Here is a 15,569-nt window from a genome sequence, read left to right as displayed (position 1 = left end):
ACCTGAGCTATTGCTCCTCTTCATTAGCATTTCTAGTAGCTTAAATTACAGAGCAAGTCATAAACTTATTCAAAGATGACATGATCATTCCCCACTAAGTACAATAGGAACATGTTGGAAAGACCTTGGGTAGATTTTAAAGAGATTGAAATGACCATTAGGGAACTTTTATTTTCTGCTATGCAGTAGTATTGCTCAGTATCACAGAATTAGAGCTATGAAGGATCTTCAACTATTTATAATCCTGCCTCATTTTACAAAGACAGGTTACAAATGGTAGCTTAAAAATTATTTACAGAAATTTGAAGAGCTACACAACATGGGAATGAACAGCACAGACAGCATGTGAGCAAAGTGCTGTACAGAGATCTGAGTGATTCCTCCAAGCGTTCAAAGCTGGTGAGGCCAGGCTACTACCCTACCTGGCATGCTGTGCTGCTTACTTCAGTTTTGGACCTTGAGGGTCACATAGAAGGAAGGGGGAGAACCAGCATGATCCGCATTAAATATCTACCTTTTGAATAAGGAGATATGTACTCTTTCTTCTCAACATGGAGTATTATTTTCTAATTTAAAATAAAACTGAATGCCAGTATCTCACCAAGATTGGGCCTTGATCATCCTCAGAAAGAAATAGAAACTGGTTTTGCTGTATTATTATCTATGTTAAAATTTTTATAATGGTATAAAATGTGAACAATTAAAAATGATAAATGATAACCAATAAAGTAAATCTAAGCAACATCTGTATAATAAGTAAAGCCTTCGTAGTAGCTCCTGTTTCAGTTTATTTTTTTATAACGTGAAGCTCACAGTTTTACCATCATGGTATCCACTGGCTTTCTACTTAAAGCAAGGTGTCTTTTAAATGTGCAATGTATGTAAAGTAAAATATTTAATTGTTTTTGGGGAAAAAAGGCATAAAAATGTTCTTATCATTATAAACATATTTCTTCAAATATCGCAATTTAATTTCTTTCAGCAAAAGTTCATTTCCAGCACTCAGCAGAATTAATAAAACACCTAATAAAGGCTGAAGTGAATTATACTATGCAGGTAAGCCACATTTTCAGGAGCTGTGTTAATGTGATTTCTTTGCTAGGTTTTTTATTTATTTATTTATTTATTTATTTATTTATTTATTTTTAAAAATATATTTTATTGATTTTACACAGAGAGGAATTGAGAGGGACAGAGAGTTAGAAACGTCGATGAGAGAGAAACATCGACCAGCTGCCTCTTGCACCCCCCCAACTGGGGATGTGCCCGCAGCCAAGGTACATGCCCTTGACCGGAATCGAACCCGGGACCTTTCAGTCCGCAGGCCGACTTTCTATCCACTGAGCCAAACCAGTCCCGGCTCTTTCCTAGGTTTTTTAGTTGCGAGATCAGAACACAACTTCTGTGCTGCTCCATCCCCCCTGCTATTAGTTTTACTGTGTTTGTAGCTATCAAAGATTGATTTATTTTTTCTTAAATATGCTGAGAATGTGGATCAGCTCCTTCTTTACAGTTGTGTAATAGTCTTATGCAATGTCTTTCTCCTAAGACTTCTATTCATGCTGCTCTCGGAGGGATACACAAGTGGGATTTCTCTATTGGTGGGGTAAGGGAGTTCTTGGGGCGCTGCTGAAATGAGCACTTTCAGAAGCCCTTGTGGGAGAGCGAGGTGCCTTAGAAGTCTTCCTTTGCGTGGATTACATTCCTCAGTTTCCATCTAGCCAGTCCTGCAAGAGGGCAGCTGTGGGGTCAACAGAGCCAAAAGCAAAGCCAGTGTCCAGAGCTTCTGTTCCATGTTGCAGCGAGCCCAGGTCTGCGTCCAGGCTAATTAAAGCCCATCAGTCCATTGTGTGGGCCACGTGGGCAATTCAGGTGCCGCCTGCAACAGGAGTTCCAAGAGTGAAGGAACTCCCTCTGTTCAGACGTTTAAATATTCAGATTCCATGTCCCTGCAGTGGCCATGCCTATCCCTGCTAATTACCTATTCCCAGGTGTGACTGGACAGATATGTAAGCATCTTCTCGAGTCACTCAGACCTTATTGGGCATGAGTCCAAACTGCCTTTGGTCAGTCCCTCCCCCCATCAATCTGTAGAGAACAGACTTGGAGAGTGCTAAAGTACAGCTTTATGTATAAATGGCATGCCTTATTACTAGTCTCCACTTTACTCCTTTCCTGTTAATAGTAACTAGACCATTACAGTGGCATCAATATCACTAATGAATTATTTTAAAATGATAATTCTCTTTCTCCTAGTCTCTTTGTCTTTTCTTCATTTTTCATCATTCTCATAAATAAAAATTTGGGAAGGGGGGTGGTTTCAGTAAATGTTATGAGAAAAAAGGAGAGATTAAAAAACCATTTAGATCTGTGCCTTCAACCATATTTAATAAATATTTATCGAGAACTTACTTTACAAAAGTCATTAAGCTAGATAGGTCAATAAGACATACTTTATACGACCAAGGGACTTTCAGCCTGACGGAGGAGTTAGAAGGAAATAAAACTAATTGTAATTTTTCAACATTTGGGAGAACTAAAAGTAGCTCAACATATTGAAAACCCAGGAACCAGTGTTAGGATGATGACAGGGTAAGGGGAATAGGTAAACAGATGGTGGGTCAAGCCATTAGCATTCTGAAAAGAGTATGTGGCTTTACCCAGAGGGCACCAAGGCACCATTTAAGAACGTTTTACTCAGGAATTAATGTCACAACCTTTGTATTTGTATTTGGGGGGGAAGTCACTAATGTCTTTTATGTTGTCAAAGTAAAAATTGCATTGCACAAGATTAAACAAACAAGGAGGACTTTAAGACTATTGCAATAAGGGAGAGAGACTAAATTCAACTCTGTTGCAATAAAGGGCTGAGAAAGCTTTGAAGGAGGAGGGACTAAGGAGGAGGAACTCATAGTGCACTTGCATTTGGCTTTACCAAAAGGTAATGTAAACTTTCTTGTATCTTTATGACAAGTCCCTTCCTCAGAGACTGCGAGATGGGGGTGCTTTCTCCTTCAGTGCTTATATGTCAAAGAGATGGTTTTCAGTCCTTGAGAAAGATCTTCCCTGGATTGTAAAACTGGCAATAAACAGAAAGAGCATTTACATACATTTCAAAGGGACAGAGAATGAATTTATAATTTCAAGTTTACTAAATTAAATAGGTAAGAAAAGGGAGGTTAGGAGCTTATACTTATGAAGAAACTGTCTAATTTCCCCCCAAATAAATCTCAATTTAAATACATAAAAATTGGATGTTGTTTTAAATGTTGATTATGATATGATTATAATGAAAAGGAAGATTTTTGATATAAAGAACTCAGAGTGTAATTAGTTGAGATTTTGGTTAGATATTATTACCTGAAGTTTTTTTTTTTGCCATTTGATGAAAAAGAATGGGTTCTGAGGGACAATACTTGCTCTGGTAACTTTAAATATCCTTTCTCCTCAACACCTTAGGTCTATCCAGATGAAGATCATAGCATATCTGAGAAGAGCAAGTATCATCTCTACAGCACAATCCTCAGATTCTTCAGTGATTGCTTAAAGGAAGAAATACCCATGATACCACAGGAACCAGAAGAAGAAGAAGATGAATAATGGACTCTATTTATATAGAACTAAGGGGATACTGAGGCTCAATGAAATCAAACCAAGAGACTGTAATATTGTAGATGCTGCAGAATTCCAAGGGCAGCTTCAGGAGATGACACTGGAACAGCACACTCAGAGACAATAAACTAGAATTTGAATACAGATGTCCAAGTCTACTGTTTTGCCAAGGGTGCAGAACCTGTTTCTTGTGAAAGGAAGGTCAAATGGTTGGTTTCTTAGGAGAAATTAGTTTTGCATTACAGTAGGAATAGTGCATGTTTTTTTTTTTTTCTGTTATGCCCTCTTTGTTCTGTAACTAGTTGTTCTCATTTTAATTTTAATGGCCACCATCTTTGCATACGATGCACAACTTATCAGTATTACAGTCCCTGATCTTGGTGGCTGAGCTGCAGCCTAACACTTGACTCTACCTTTACAATAAGTGCAATTCCTTCATTGCCTATTAGTATGCTTAAGAAAATATTCAGTTAATAAAAAGAGGCTATTTTATGTAATTTCTGTTTACAAAAAAAAAGCATTGTTAAATGGGTCAAAGGTCATGTAGAAATACGGATTTTAGCACCTTCCGAAGTTCAGCCAGTTACCAGTAGATATGATATTGTTAAACCAACATACGAGTGTGTGTTGAACAATATATATATACACACTTGTGCATATGCAATCAATAAATTTATCTTTACATGCTATTCATGCTACAGAGGATAAACTAGAAGAAATGCTCTTTTACAGGCTGTAATGGAAGCTTTGTTTAATGAGCCAAATATGATGAAACTTTTTTTTTTCAATTCAAATTCTAGCTATTGCTTTTCTCTAAATGTTTGAGTTGTGTTTGGTATCGTTTTTAGTGGTTAATAGTTTTCTAGTTGTAATTTAATTATTTGGATATGATACCTTGTCACTTGTAAATTAGATACTTAAATATTAAATTATAGTTTCTGATAAAGAACTTTTGTTAACAATGCAATGCCACTGAGTACTATTTTGCTCTTTTGGCGGAGAAGGCTTTTTTAAAAACACTTGGTCCTTTTACTGCTCTCCCTCAATTCAGAATCAGTTCTCATTTTCATTGTAAAAGCAAAGCAAAGAGCTGGCAAGTTTTCTTTTGCCAGTTCCTATTTAGTAATTGGTGCCTGCCCAATCCATCTGTTACTGTTTCATTTAAATACTTATTGAATTAGAAATGAAATATTTTTTATTCATTGATGATAAGTTCCCAAATAGCAGTGTCTGCTGTTTAACTTGAGATGAAGGCACAAGACACATTCATTCCTGGTCTGTGCTAATTTGCGGTAGTAAGCAACTGAGAAAATAAAATAAACTTCACTGTCTGAAGTCAACCTAAATCATGAGGGGATTAAATTTGGTGAGTAAAGTTCGAGTATCTTCGCACTTTACTTTAAGTATCTTCAAGAAGATGTTGAAAAGTCTGGAAAAGTTTGGCTAAATCTAGGTAATAAACTATATTTTTGTGATTTACAAAATTTCTTAGTACAGTTCTGCGTAAACATGACATTAGAAGACCAGGAGGAAACTTAAACATGTCACAGAATTGCTCCTATTCTGTCAAAGGATCAACCGCCAAGTCTGGGTATTTGGATATGTGTGAGTCATTTGGGAATATTCTGTTCTTCTTCTGAATGCATTGAAATTGTGTCCTCACCGCTCCATTGAATTCAATTTAAAACGAGAAAGGCTCTTTTCTGAAAGACTCATTTCAGGTCTTTCTCAAGAATAGTAAACACATTAAAAAAGGTTGTAATATTTCAAAGGAAAGTTTTGCCTATTTTATTAAGATGGAAATTTCTTTTAAGGCTGATTTAAAGTCCAACTGCAGTTTTTAATCAATATTTTAAATTTCAACCACTAGAGATTTTTATGATGCAAATAATTATCTTGTCTGAAAGATGTGGTTTTATTGAATGTCTATTTGAGTAACATTTAAAACGTATTTACCTTTTGCTGTTCATCACTTCTCCTGTTTTATTATTATCAATGTTTATCTATTTTTCCAATTAATTTAATACAATTTATAATGTGAAAGACATTTGTCTGGAACCCACTTTCACCTTATAGGCTAAATAGATCTCAAATGAAGACATACCGCTTAGTAGGAAGGTGGACATTTTTTCATTTGTGTGATATTTTGAGTTTGAATAATTATGCCATTTTAGGTAAAGGATTGCTCACCAACACATAGACATCAGCTATTAGAGGGATTGCATAAGTGGACTTGCCCATTTATACATTTGTCTTTAATCATAATCCCGCTATTTTGAGTGCATTGATGCATTCCAAGAGGTTCCTAGAACTCCAGTAGCAAGCTTTCCAATGACATTTTCCCCTTAATGTTAAAAAAAAAAAATCAAGCCAAACTGTAAAATAAAACAGGTAAGCTGTATTAAATCATCCACGGAGAAAAACACATAATGTTTTGAACCTATTTGGAAAGGCAAAAGTATTGTTTCACTAATCCCCTCCATGGAGGTCTCTAACTCAACACTTACAGATTAAGAAGTCCCTGCTGCTCTGTTTGAGTTTCCTGACAGGACCAGGGAAAAGGGTGCTCTTAATCTGAATCTCAGCCCTGAGAGTAGCCTCTTCTGATTGGGTATTTAGCACAGACATCATTCTCATGGGGAGTCTTGCAGAGGTCAGTTGTAGACTTCTTATATGACTTAAATATTGATCTTTACTATAAGGAGAATTGTTTAAGCCATTGTCCTCAAATGGTGGGCACCTGGGATGGATTTGCTCTCAAATCTCATTAAGACCATATGGCTTCTGTAATAATGTATGAAATACTTGGTTTGTCTCTCCTCACATGCCCCCCACCTCCACATCTGCAGCAATGAGCACTGCATAAATAACGCTGACTCCTCAGCTCTGCTCCATCTTTCACGTCCTGTTCTGGGGATTCTCTGACGCTGCATTTGTCTGTCTGCTGGAACCAATGGACTCATCCCTCACACACTTGAAACCAATACAAGAATCTTAATGCCTCATTAAAACCCAACTAAGACAGGAGCAAACGACTATATGTTCCTCTTTTTCTCCTTTCAGACATGGTCCTTGGAAGGGCCATGAATCTCAGCTGCCCACACCTGCATACTTTTCCAGTTCGCTTTCAGGTTTCACTCTTCTCAGTCCCCCGCACCTGTTTTCTAAAATCATCTCCCTAAGCAAACCACACGTGCATCAGCTGTTGAGTTGGCTCTGCTTTTTGGGCTAGTCCCTTATTGCCACAAGTGCTTACCATTTTGACTATTATAGGACTAGGAAATAAAGTGACAATAAAGAATTGCTTTCATTCAAGTTCCAATAAGCTGTTTCTATTTAGAATTTATTAGGCTCTTCCTAAGTACCAAACATGTGCTCAGTGCTCCATGTTCATTATTAAATTGAATCTTCTCAACATGCCCTAAAACAGGTATTACTATCCCCATTTTACAGATAAGAAACTGAGTCTCAGAAAAGAATGTAACTTGGCTCACATTTACATAATGGGTAAATAGTCTAAACCTTAGCTCTAGCTAACATAGAAGTGCACGTTCTCGGCCATTATTCTCCTCAGCACTCCTTCAATAAGCAGGGATTTAACCCATGTTCAACCATGTAAGAATGGAGTCTGAGTATTTAAGCATATGGTTCCAGATATTTTTGAGAGCATTTGATAGCAGTATACTAAAAGTTAAATAACAGCCCAGTGTAACATGGTAGCTACATGGAAGCTACAAGAATCCTCTAATGTCAAGAGACTGTATCTGTTGAAGCTGAGAAAGAGTTATTCCTATTCATGGGAACGTTTGCCCAGAAATCCACAGCTGTGTCTGGGAAGTCATTAGTAAAATCACTTCCTCTTGCAGTATGCCAGTTATATTCCAAAATTATTCCTAGAGGCATTTAAAGCAATATATTGATCAAAGCGTCAGACTTGTAAACATGATAAGATCACCCAGAATTCAAACACTGCAAATCCAGAAAGCATGTTGTGATATTTAAAAGCTTCACTGACATCCACAATCCTATTTACAATTCAACTTAGGAAAATTTGCATTACCTCACAATTTTCTATCATTATAGGCCATAGAGTTTATTGACTACTGATCAGACCTACTCTCATTTCTCTTGGCAATATTTCAGCAATTTTGGAAGAGAGAGGCTGCAAATTCAAAAATCTTTTCTCTCATCAGAGGCAAAGGTGGAAGGTTTTTTAAAAAATTAATAAGTCATATCAAAGAACAATTTTGATTATTTTTCTATTAGACTTCTAATCAAATTTAAGATAGTCTGATACTAGCATGACAGGCTTTTGATATAGTATCTTGATTGCAAGGAGTGTCTGCTGATGAGTATATCTGTCCTTTTCTATCAAGCCTAGCACTATTTTAACTAAGTAATCATTGGCATGATTACAGTTTGCAAATACAGAATTTCAGAATGCCAATTGATATAATAAAAGCCTAAGTGACCATTATGGCGGAACGACCAGATTGACTGGTCGCTATGATGTGTACTGACCACCAGGGGGCAGATGCTCAATGCAGGAGCTGCCCTCTGGTGGTCAGTAGACTCCCACAGGGGGAGTGCTGCTCAGCCAGAAGCAGATCTCACGGATGGTGAATGCAATGGCCTTGGTGGGAGCCTCTCCCACCTCTGTGGCAGCACTAAGGAGCACTAGCTGAGTGGTAAGGAGCAGCAAGCAGGCAGGCAGTAAGGAGCTAGGAGTCACGGACTGTGAAGGAATGTCCCAGACTCTGAGAGGGCGCAAGCTGGGCTGACAGACTCCCCCCCACTCATACACACACACACACACACACACACACACACACACACACACACATATACACACACACAGTGCAATAATTTCTTGCACCAGGCCTCTAGTAGCATCATAGATGAAGAAATCAGGATTTAGAGAGGTGAAATAATGTTCCAACAGAGTTACACAGTGTATAAATGACAGAATCGGGATTTGAACACAGACCATGATGACCCCAAAGTCCTTGCACACATCTATTATGATTACAATCTATGATTATTTTAGCTGGTGAATTTCTAAGGTTCATTGTGCTCATCTTTAGGTTAGATTTAACATTCAAGTCCTTTTCTGTGTCACCATACAGTAATCATCTGGCTTCAAATGCTAAATGTAAGCTTAAAAGTGCTTTAAATACTAGTGACCCAATATGTGGGCAGTTTGGACATCACTCAGAGTTTACCAGAAACACAGACTCTCAGGTACCACTCTAGACCTCCTAAATCAGAAACTTAATGGTAACAAGGTCCCTAAGTGGTTTGTATGCAGAGTGCACTTTAAAAAGCAATGGCTTACGTGACAAGAACCTTCATTTACTCACATTGAAATAGAGTTAAACTTGGGTGCTTCTATGGGTGGCTAACAGGTCAATGGGGTAATCAAATTCCAGGCTCCTCCCACCTTTACACTTTTCTAGCTTCAGTCTGTTATTTGTCTCCTTCAATTGGCTTCCAGATCACTGCGGTGTCCCAGGAAATATGTTCTTTCACTGCAATGTCCACATGTAGAGGGGCAACCTATTTCCTTTTATCAAGAAAGACCATTTTCTCCACATATCTTAGACAGAGTTCCCTTCAAGTCCCCTGGTCCAGGCTTCCACTGAAAACTCCTAGCCCGCATATAAAGGAGATTGTGATGTCACACAGCTGAGATCGCCACCCTTCTTAGTGAGGATGAAACTGGAAGGCTGGTAAGAAGTGGATGCATGCCCCGAAGAGACTGGTATATCCAAACAAAGGCAACAGGGCCCTTCCTGCTGGCATTGCGGCTCAATGCACACTCAAAGCAGTGAGCAGCGAGGGCTGAGGGTTGTACAAAAACCCTTCCTTCGATGGTGTCTTAAGTTTTCTTCCCAGAGGGCCTTACACATCTGACACACCCTTCATTCCTAAGACTTTTTTTTTAATTGATTTTCACACAGAGAGGAATTGAGAGGGATAGAGAGTTAGAAACATCGATGAGAGAGATACATCTACCTGCTGCCTCCTGCAAACCCCCACTGGGGATGTGCCCGCAACCAAGGTACGTGCCCTTGACCGGAATCGAACCCGGGACCTTTCAGTCCGCAGGCTGACGCTCTATCCATTGAGCCAAACCGGTTTCAGCCATTCCTAAGACTTAATGCACTGGTACCTCCCTGATCTTTTCTCTTCTAACCTGTTCCCCCCCCGCCCACACACACACACACTTCATCGTTGACACACTTTCCACTCACTTTGCAGGCTTTATTTGTTATCACCCAATTTATAAGGGCCCAAATTGCTAGTCACACTGCAAGTTCTCCTGATTGATGGATTGCAGAAGGCCTATTCCAGTGGGAAAAGAAAGGCCTGCTGAGGAAACAGGGTAACACAGCCTCCCCTGTCACACGCACTTCTAATGGGTGTAGCTCTCCTTACCCTCCACCCTCTGTCCCTCTAGGACAGCATGTGTGACTTTTAATGATCTGCATGGTGTAATTAGATTGTGAGCCTTTGGGGAGAACAAATTGTCAATTTTCTTGCCAAGACAAATGGAAAATTGCAACTTCACAGTTGGCTTCAAATTATGGAATAAATCAAAGATACGCTGTGCTTTCTATGAGCTAGGTACTGTGCAGTTTGACACAACATCAGGATCCTTCATTTTTTTTTTTAACACTTAAGCTAATTAACACATCTAATGTATAAATGGATATTTTAGTGTAAATGTTACCACTGAGTCATTATTTCCTAAAATGTGCTGGCATATTCAAGGATGTTTAAATTTTAATGGAGTCATTTATAACCTCCCCCCACATTGCTGATGCTATTTCCTTGTTTTGTCCATGTCACAAGGCCTCTATGGTCCACTGTCACACTGACAGTTGGTCTGTATGCAGCTTCCTGTCCCACTCTCAACTGTAAGGAAATTTATAGTAAAGCCCTGCTGTTTTCTGACAATTATTTCTCCATCCAAATCACCCCTGACAGAGGGACATTGATTTGGAAAATTTAGTTTAGTTTTCTTATTTTGTAGTTTTTTAACAGAAGAAAAGAATTCACATCCTATTTCAATATTCCAGAGAATCTATACTAAAATAGAGAAATATGCAAATTGGCTGGGATGTCCTCATGTAATGACCAATCAGGATGGGGGCGGGGCCACGGCCAAGAGTTCTCAGCCCGCCTGCACCAGGGTTTCAAAGGGCATAGAGAGGAAGGGAGAGCAGACAGGCAGTTAGGGAGATCAGGCAAAAGAGGAGAGAGCAGATAGGTAGTTAGGGGGATTAAGCCAGGAGGGGTGAGCAGTTAGGGAGATCAGGACAGCGGGGGAGCAGTTAGGGGCACCAGGACGGCAGGCAGGTGAGTGGTTAAGAGCCATTGGTTCTGGTGCAACCACTGTGGAGAACAGTGTGGAGTTTCCTCAAAAGACTGAAAATGGAACTCCCATTCGACCCAGTAATTCCACTTCTAGGAATATATCCCAAGAAACTAGAAACACCAATCAGAAAGGATATATGCACCCCTATGTTCATAGCAGCACAATCTACAATAGCCAGAATTTGGAAACAACCGAAGTGTCCGTCAGCAGATGATTGGATCCAAAAACTATGGTACATCTACACAATGGAATACTATGCTGCCATAAAAAAGAAGGATTTCTCATCATTTGCAGCAACCTGGATGGAATTGGAGAACATCATGCTGAGTGAAACAAGCCAATCAATGAAAGAGAAACACCACATGACCTCACTCATTTGTGGATAATAAAGAACATTATAAACTGATGAACCATAAGATAGATATAGTGACAGTATATCAACAAGTAGACTGTCAAATTACAGCGGGGAGGGGAGGAAGATCTGGGGGAGAAAATAGATCAACGAAGGACTTGTATACATGCATATAAGTGCAACCAATGGACACAAAACTCTGGGGAGGGAGGGGATGTGTGGGAGGGAGGGAGGAGGTCAAAAAAAATCAATAAAATATATTTAAAAAAAAAAAAAAAAAAAAAAGAGCCATTGGTTCTGGATTGCAAGTGGGACCCCAGATTGGAGAGGGTGCAGGCTGGGCTGAGGGATCCCCCCCATGCACACATTTTGTGCATCAGGCCTCTAGTCTATACTAATAAGGGGGTAATATGCTAATTGGACTGGACAAAGCAGTGGTGAAGGGGCCTAGGCAGAGGTGATTAGGGGTGATTAGGCTGGCAGGGGAGAACAATTAGGGGGATTAGGCCCACAGGCAGATGAACTTTTAGGAGCCAGTAGTCCTGGATTGCGAGAAGGATGTCCAACTGTCAGATAATTCCCAATCCTTGTGTGATTGGGCCAAAATTGACAGTCCAACATCCCCTGAGGGGTCCCGGATTGAAGAGAGTGCAGGCCGGATGGAGGCACCTGCCCCATGCATGAATTTTATGCACTGGGCCTCTAATAAAAAATAAAATGACCTCCGGCCCCTAGCTCACCACCTGACTTTAGAACTCAGTTTTGTATACTCAGCTTAGACCCCAAACCAGTCTTTTTCTTTGTGCTTTACTAACTTTCCTTTCAGTGTGCTTTCCTCATTCCTTAGGCCCAGAACACCATGCCACTGGGATGCTTTTGTTTTGTACCCAAGTTGAAATGTGTTAGTGAAGGGAGTAAAAGTTTTGGTATACAAAATTATATCTTTTAACTCCATCTGTATAATGTGTGGAAATTTTCTTAATTTTATTCTTATTAATTTTTTTTTATCAAGTTATATATCTCTGCTGAAACCGGTTTGGCTCAGTGGATAAAGTGTCAGCTTGGGGACTGAAAGGTTCCAGGTTCGATTCCGGTCAAGGGCATGTACCTTGGTTGTGGGCACATCCCCAGTAGGGGGTGTGCAAGAGGCAGCTGATAGATGATTCTCTCTCATTGATGTTTCTGTCTCTCTAACCCTCTCTCTTCCTCTCTGTAAAAAATCAATAATATATATATATATATATATATATATATATATATATATGTTATATATCTCTTAAGTTTCTTTCTAATTCTCCTTAAACACCAAATTTTTCCCCATTTTCCTATCATCCTATATAATAAAACCCTAATATGAAAATTGACTGAGTGGAAGGATGAGCAGTCACTATGATGAGCACTGAACACCAGGGGCAGATGCTCAATGCAGGAGCTGCCCCCTGGTGGTCAGTATACTTCTATAGGGGGTGCTCTGTTCAACCAGAAGTTGGGCTCATGGTTGGCAAGCACAGCAGTGATGGCAGGAGTCTCTCCCAATTCCACTGCAGGCAGGTGGTAAGGAGCGAGGGGTCCCAGACTGTGAGAACCTTGGATTATGAGAGGGATGTTTGACTGCTGGCTTAGGCCCATGGGGATCAGGCCTAAGCCAGCAGGTAAACATATCCCAAGGTGTCCCAGACTCTGAGAGGGCACATGCTGGGCTGAGGGACCGCACCCCCACCCCCGAGTGCATAAATTTTGTGCATCAGGCTTCTAGTTGTATGTAATGTCACAACAATTACTCTTTTTAATATGTATAATTTACATTATACCCTAACCTGTTTGTAATTTTCCAGGAAATAAGAAGCTAATTATTATTATTATTATTATTATTATTATTATTATTTTAATAAAAGCTAGAACGAACTATTTGCTTAATTTGTACCTGGAACTAGAATAATCTTATTAATAGACTTATTTATTTCACTTTTAAAAAATATATATTTGTATTAATTTCAGAAAGGACAGGAGAGAGAGAGAGAGAGAGAGAGAGAGAGAGAGAGAGAGAGAGAGAGAGAGAGAGAGACATCAATTATGAGAATCATTGATTGTCTGCCTCCTGCATGTCACCCACTCGGGACCGAGCCCACAATCCAGGCATGTGCCCTTGACCAGAGTCAAAGCCAGGACACTTTAGTCCACAGACTGACACTCTACCCAATAAACTAAACCAGCTAGGTCTATTTATTTCACTTTTACTGTAAAGCATATGCAGAAATTAAGTACAATCAATATTTAAATATTTACATGGGGAAACTGTAAGCTTAGGAAAGTTAAGTGAGTTACTGAAAGTCAATGGATTGGTTGCATTAAGATAAACTAGTTGCTGCAATAAGAAAAAAAAATCAGTATTTAAGTAAATAAAACTTTATTTCTCACACCCATGATGTCATATGTGGGCAGGTGAGAATTCCCTCTCACCTGCTACCAGGAACATATAACTCCATACTGTAACTGCAAAGGAAGAGAAGATTGAAGGAGACCCCTAATACCAGCTTTCAATCTCCATCTCTCAAAAATGACATTCACTGCATCTGCTTGGAACCCATTTTCTGAGCACACTTCTCGGTGCCCAACCTAACAGCAAAGAAATTGAAAAATGCAGGGGAACAAATGGAGAATAGAGGGAACACTGGTCCTCACTACAGCCCACCATTCTGGACATTAGTCATTTATCTTGACTCCTTTGATTCCTACACACACAGGACAAACTGACCCCACCTCAGGAGACACATGCCCAGTCCTAGCTCAAAGCCTGCAGGTTGTGCGTGGTCTGAAGACATTTGAAATATAAAATGATTAGTTTTCTTTTCTCTTCTTTTCTTTTCTTTTCTTTTTTTTCCTTAGAAAGTGGAATAATGGGATAATCAAAACAAATAGTCCCATCTGAATGAAGAAAGAATGGTTAGGGATGCTTTGAGGAATAACACAGCCTTCCTTGCCTTACACCCAAATATCTTATGTACTAAACAATCAAATGCCAGTTAAGATAGACTCATATATTTTTAATATTAAAAAAAATGGGAAGGTTTCTTATGCATTTAGTTTCAAAGAGATCCACATCCAGCAGCTATACCTAAATTAATTTAAAAATATAATTAAAGAATATACACAATCTTTTGAGAGACTGGGTATAAGAACTTCATTCCTTAACACTCACAACACTGGTAGCAAATTTAAGATCATCTGTAGCAATCAATGACCACGTCCTTTATTTGATCTTCACCTTGATCTTCTACTCAAAAGGAAATGTCATTAAGCCTTTTCCATTCTGAGCCTAATTTAATTGAGTATAATATCTAGATACCTTCTACGATTTTCTTCTTAAATTTATTTTTAATGAGCTACAGTTCACATAAGCATACAATTCTCTTTATTAATATGTACAATTCAGTAGTTTTTAGTATATTCACAAAGTTATGCAAACATTACCACTATTTTCATAATATTTCCACCATTTCAGAAAGAAACATTATAATTTATGCAATCACCCTCCAGGCCTCTTTCACTCAAGCCCCTGAAAACTAATTTATTTTATTTTTCTATTGATTTGCCTATTCTGGACTTTTAATATGAATGCAATCATACAAAATATGGACTTTAGTGGTTGATTTCTTTCTCTCAGTGTACTGTTTTCAAGGTTGATCCATATGTTGGCATGTATCAGTACTTCATTTTGTGTGTGTGTGTGTGTGTGTGTGTGTGTGTGTGTGTGAGCGCGCGCAGCATTTTATTTTATTTCATTATTTTTCCATCATCATTTATCCCACATTTACTTTTAAAAGTAAATACAATTATCCAACAGGATGTTAAAATACTCTCTTTTCCAACTACATCTCTGTGTAATACTAGATATTTTATTTATTTTATAAAGTTTTACATAGCTCTCCCTTTTCCCTGATTGCTCCCCCACCCCAACCATTCCCACCCCAGGCAAGCCCCCATTACCCCAGTATCTGTGTCCATTGGTTATGCTGATATGCAATACTTTATTCTTAGTAATGGCTGAAATTTATCCTATTGTATAGATATAGCACATTTCTTTTTTTAAATATATTTTATTGATTTTTTACAGAGAGGAAGAGAGAGGGATAGAGAGTCAGAAACATCGATGAGAGAGAGACACCGATCAGCTGCCTCTTGCACACCTCTTACTGGGGATGTGCCCGCAACCAAGGTACATGC

At 38.9% G+C, this 15,569-nt stretch overlaps 1 protein-coding gene across 5 annotated transcripts in view; it reads left to right on the top strand.

The window, feature by feature from the left end:
* The window catches only part of DPP10 (dipeptidyl peptidase like 10), a 613,760-nt gene extending 606,881 nt beyond the window's left edge, over nucleotides 1-6,879 (top strand). For 4 of the 5 annotated variants that reach the window (XM_084892516.1, XM_084892515.1, XM_084892519.1 and 1 more), the window contains 2 exons: nucleotides 983-1,056; nucleotides 3,460-6,879. In XM_084892516.1, the coding sequence (XP_084748642.1) occupies nucleotides 983-1,056; nucleotides 3,460-3,600 (215 nt within the window). In that variant the 3' untranslated portion in view covers nucleotides 3,601-6,879. Of the gene's footprint in view, nucleotides 1-982; nucleotides 1,103-1,371; nucleotides 1,537-3,459 lie in introns of those variants that run through there. The other variant, XM_084892517.1, reaches the window with a different exon arrangement.
* Nucleotides 6,880-15,569: the final 8,690 nt, after the last annotated feature.

The sequence above is a fragment of the Pipistrellus hanaki genome (assembly GCF_964339955.1).
Source record: "Pipistrellus hanaki genome assembly, chromosome: 8".
In the NCBI taxonomy this organism is placed as follows: domain Eukaryota; kingdom Metazoa; phylum Chordata; class Mammalia; order Chiroptera; family Vespertilionidae; genus Pipistrellus; species Pipistrellus hanaki.
This window is presented reverse-complemented; position numbering and strand designations above follow the sequence as displayed.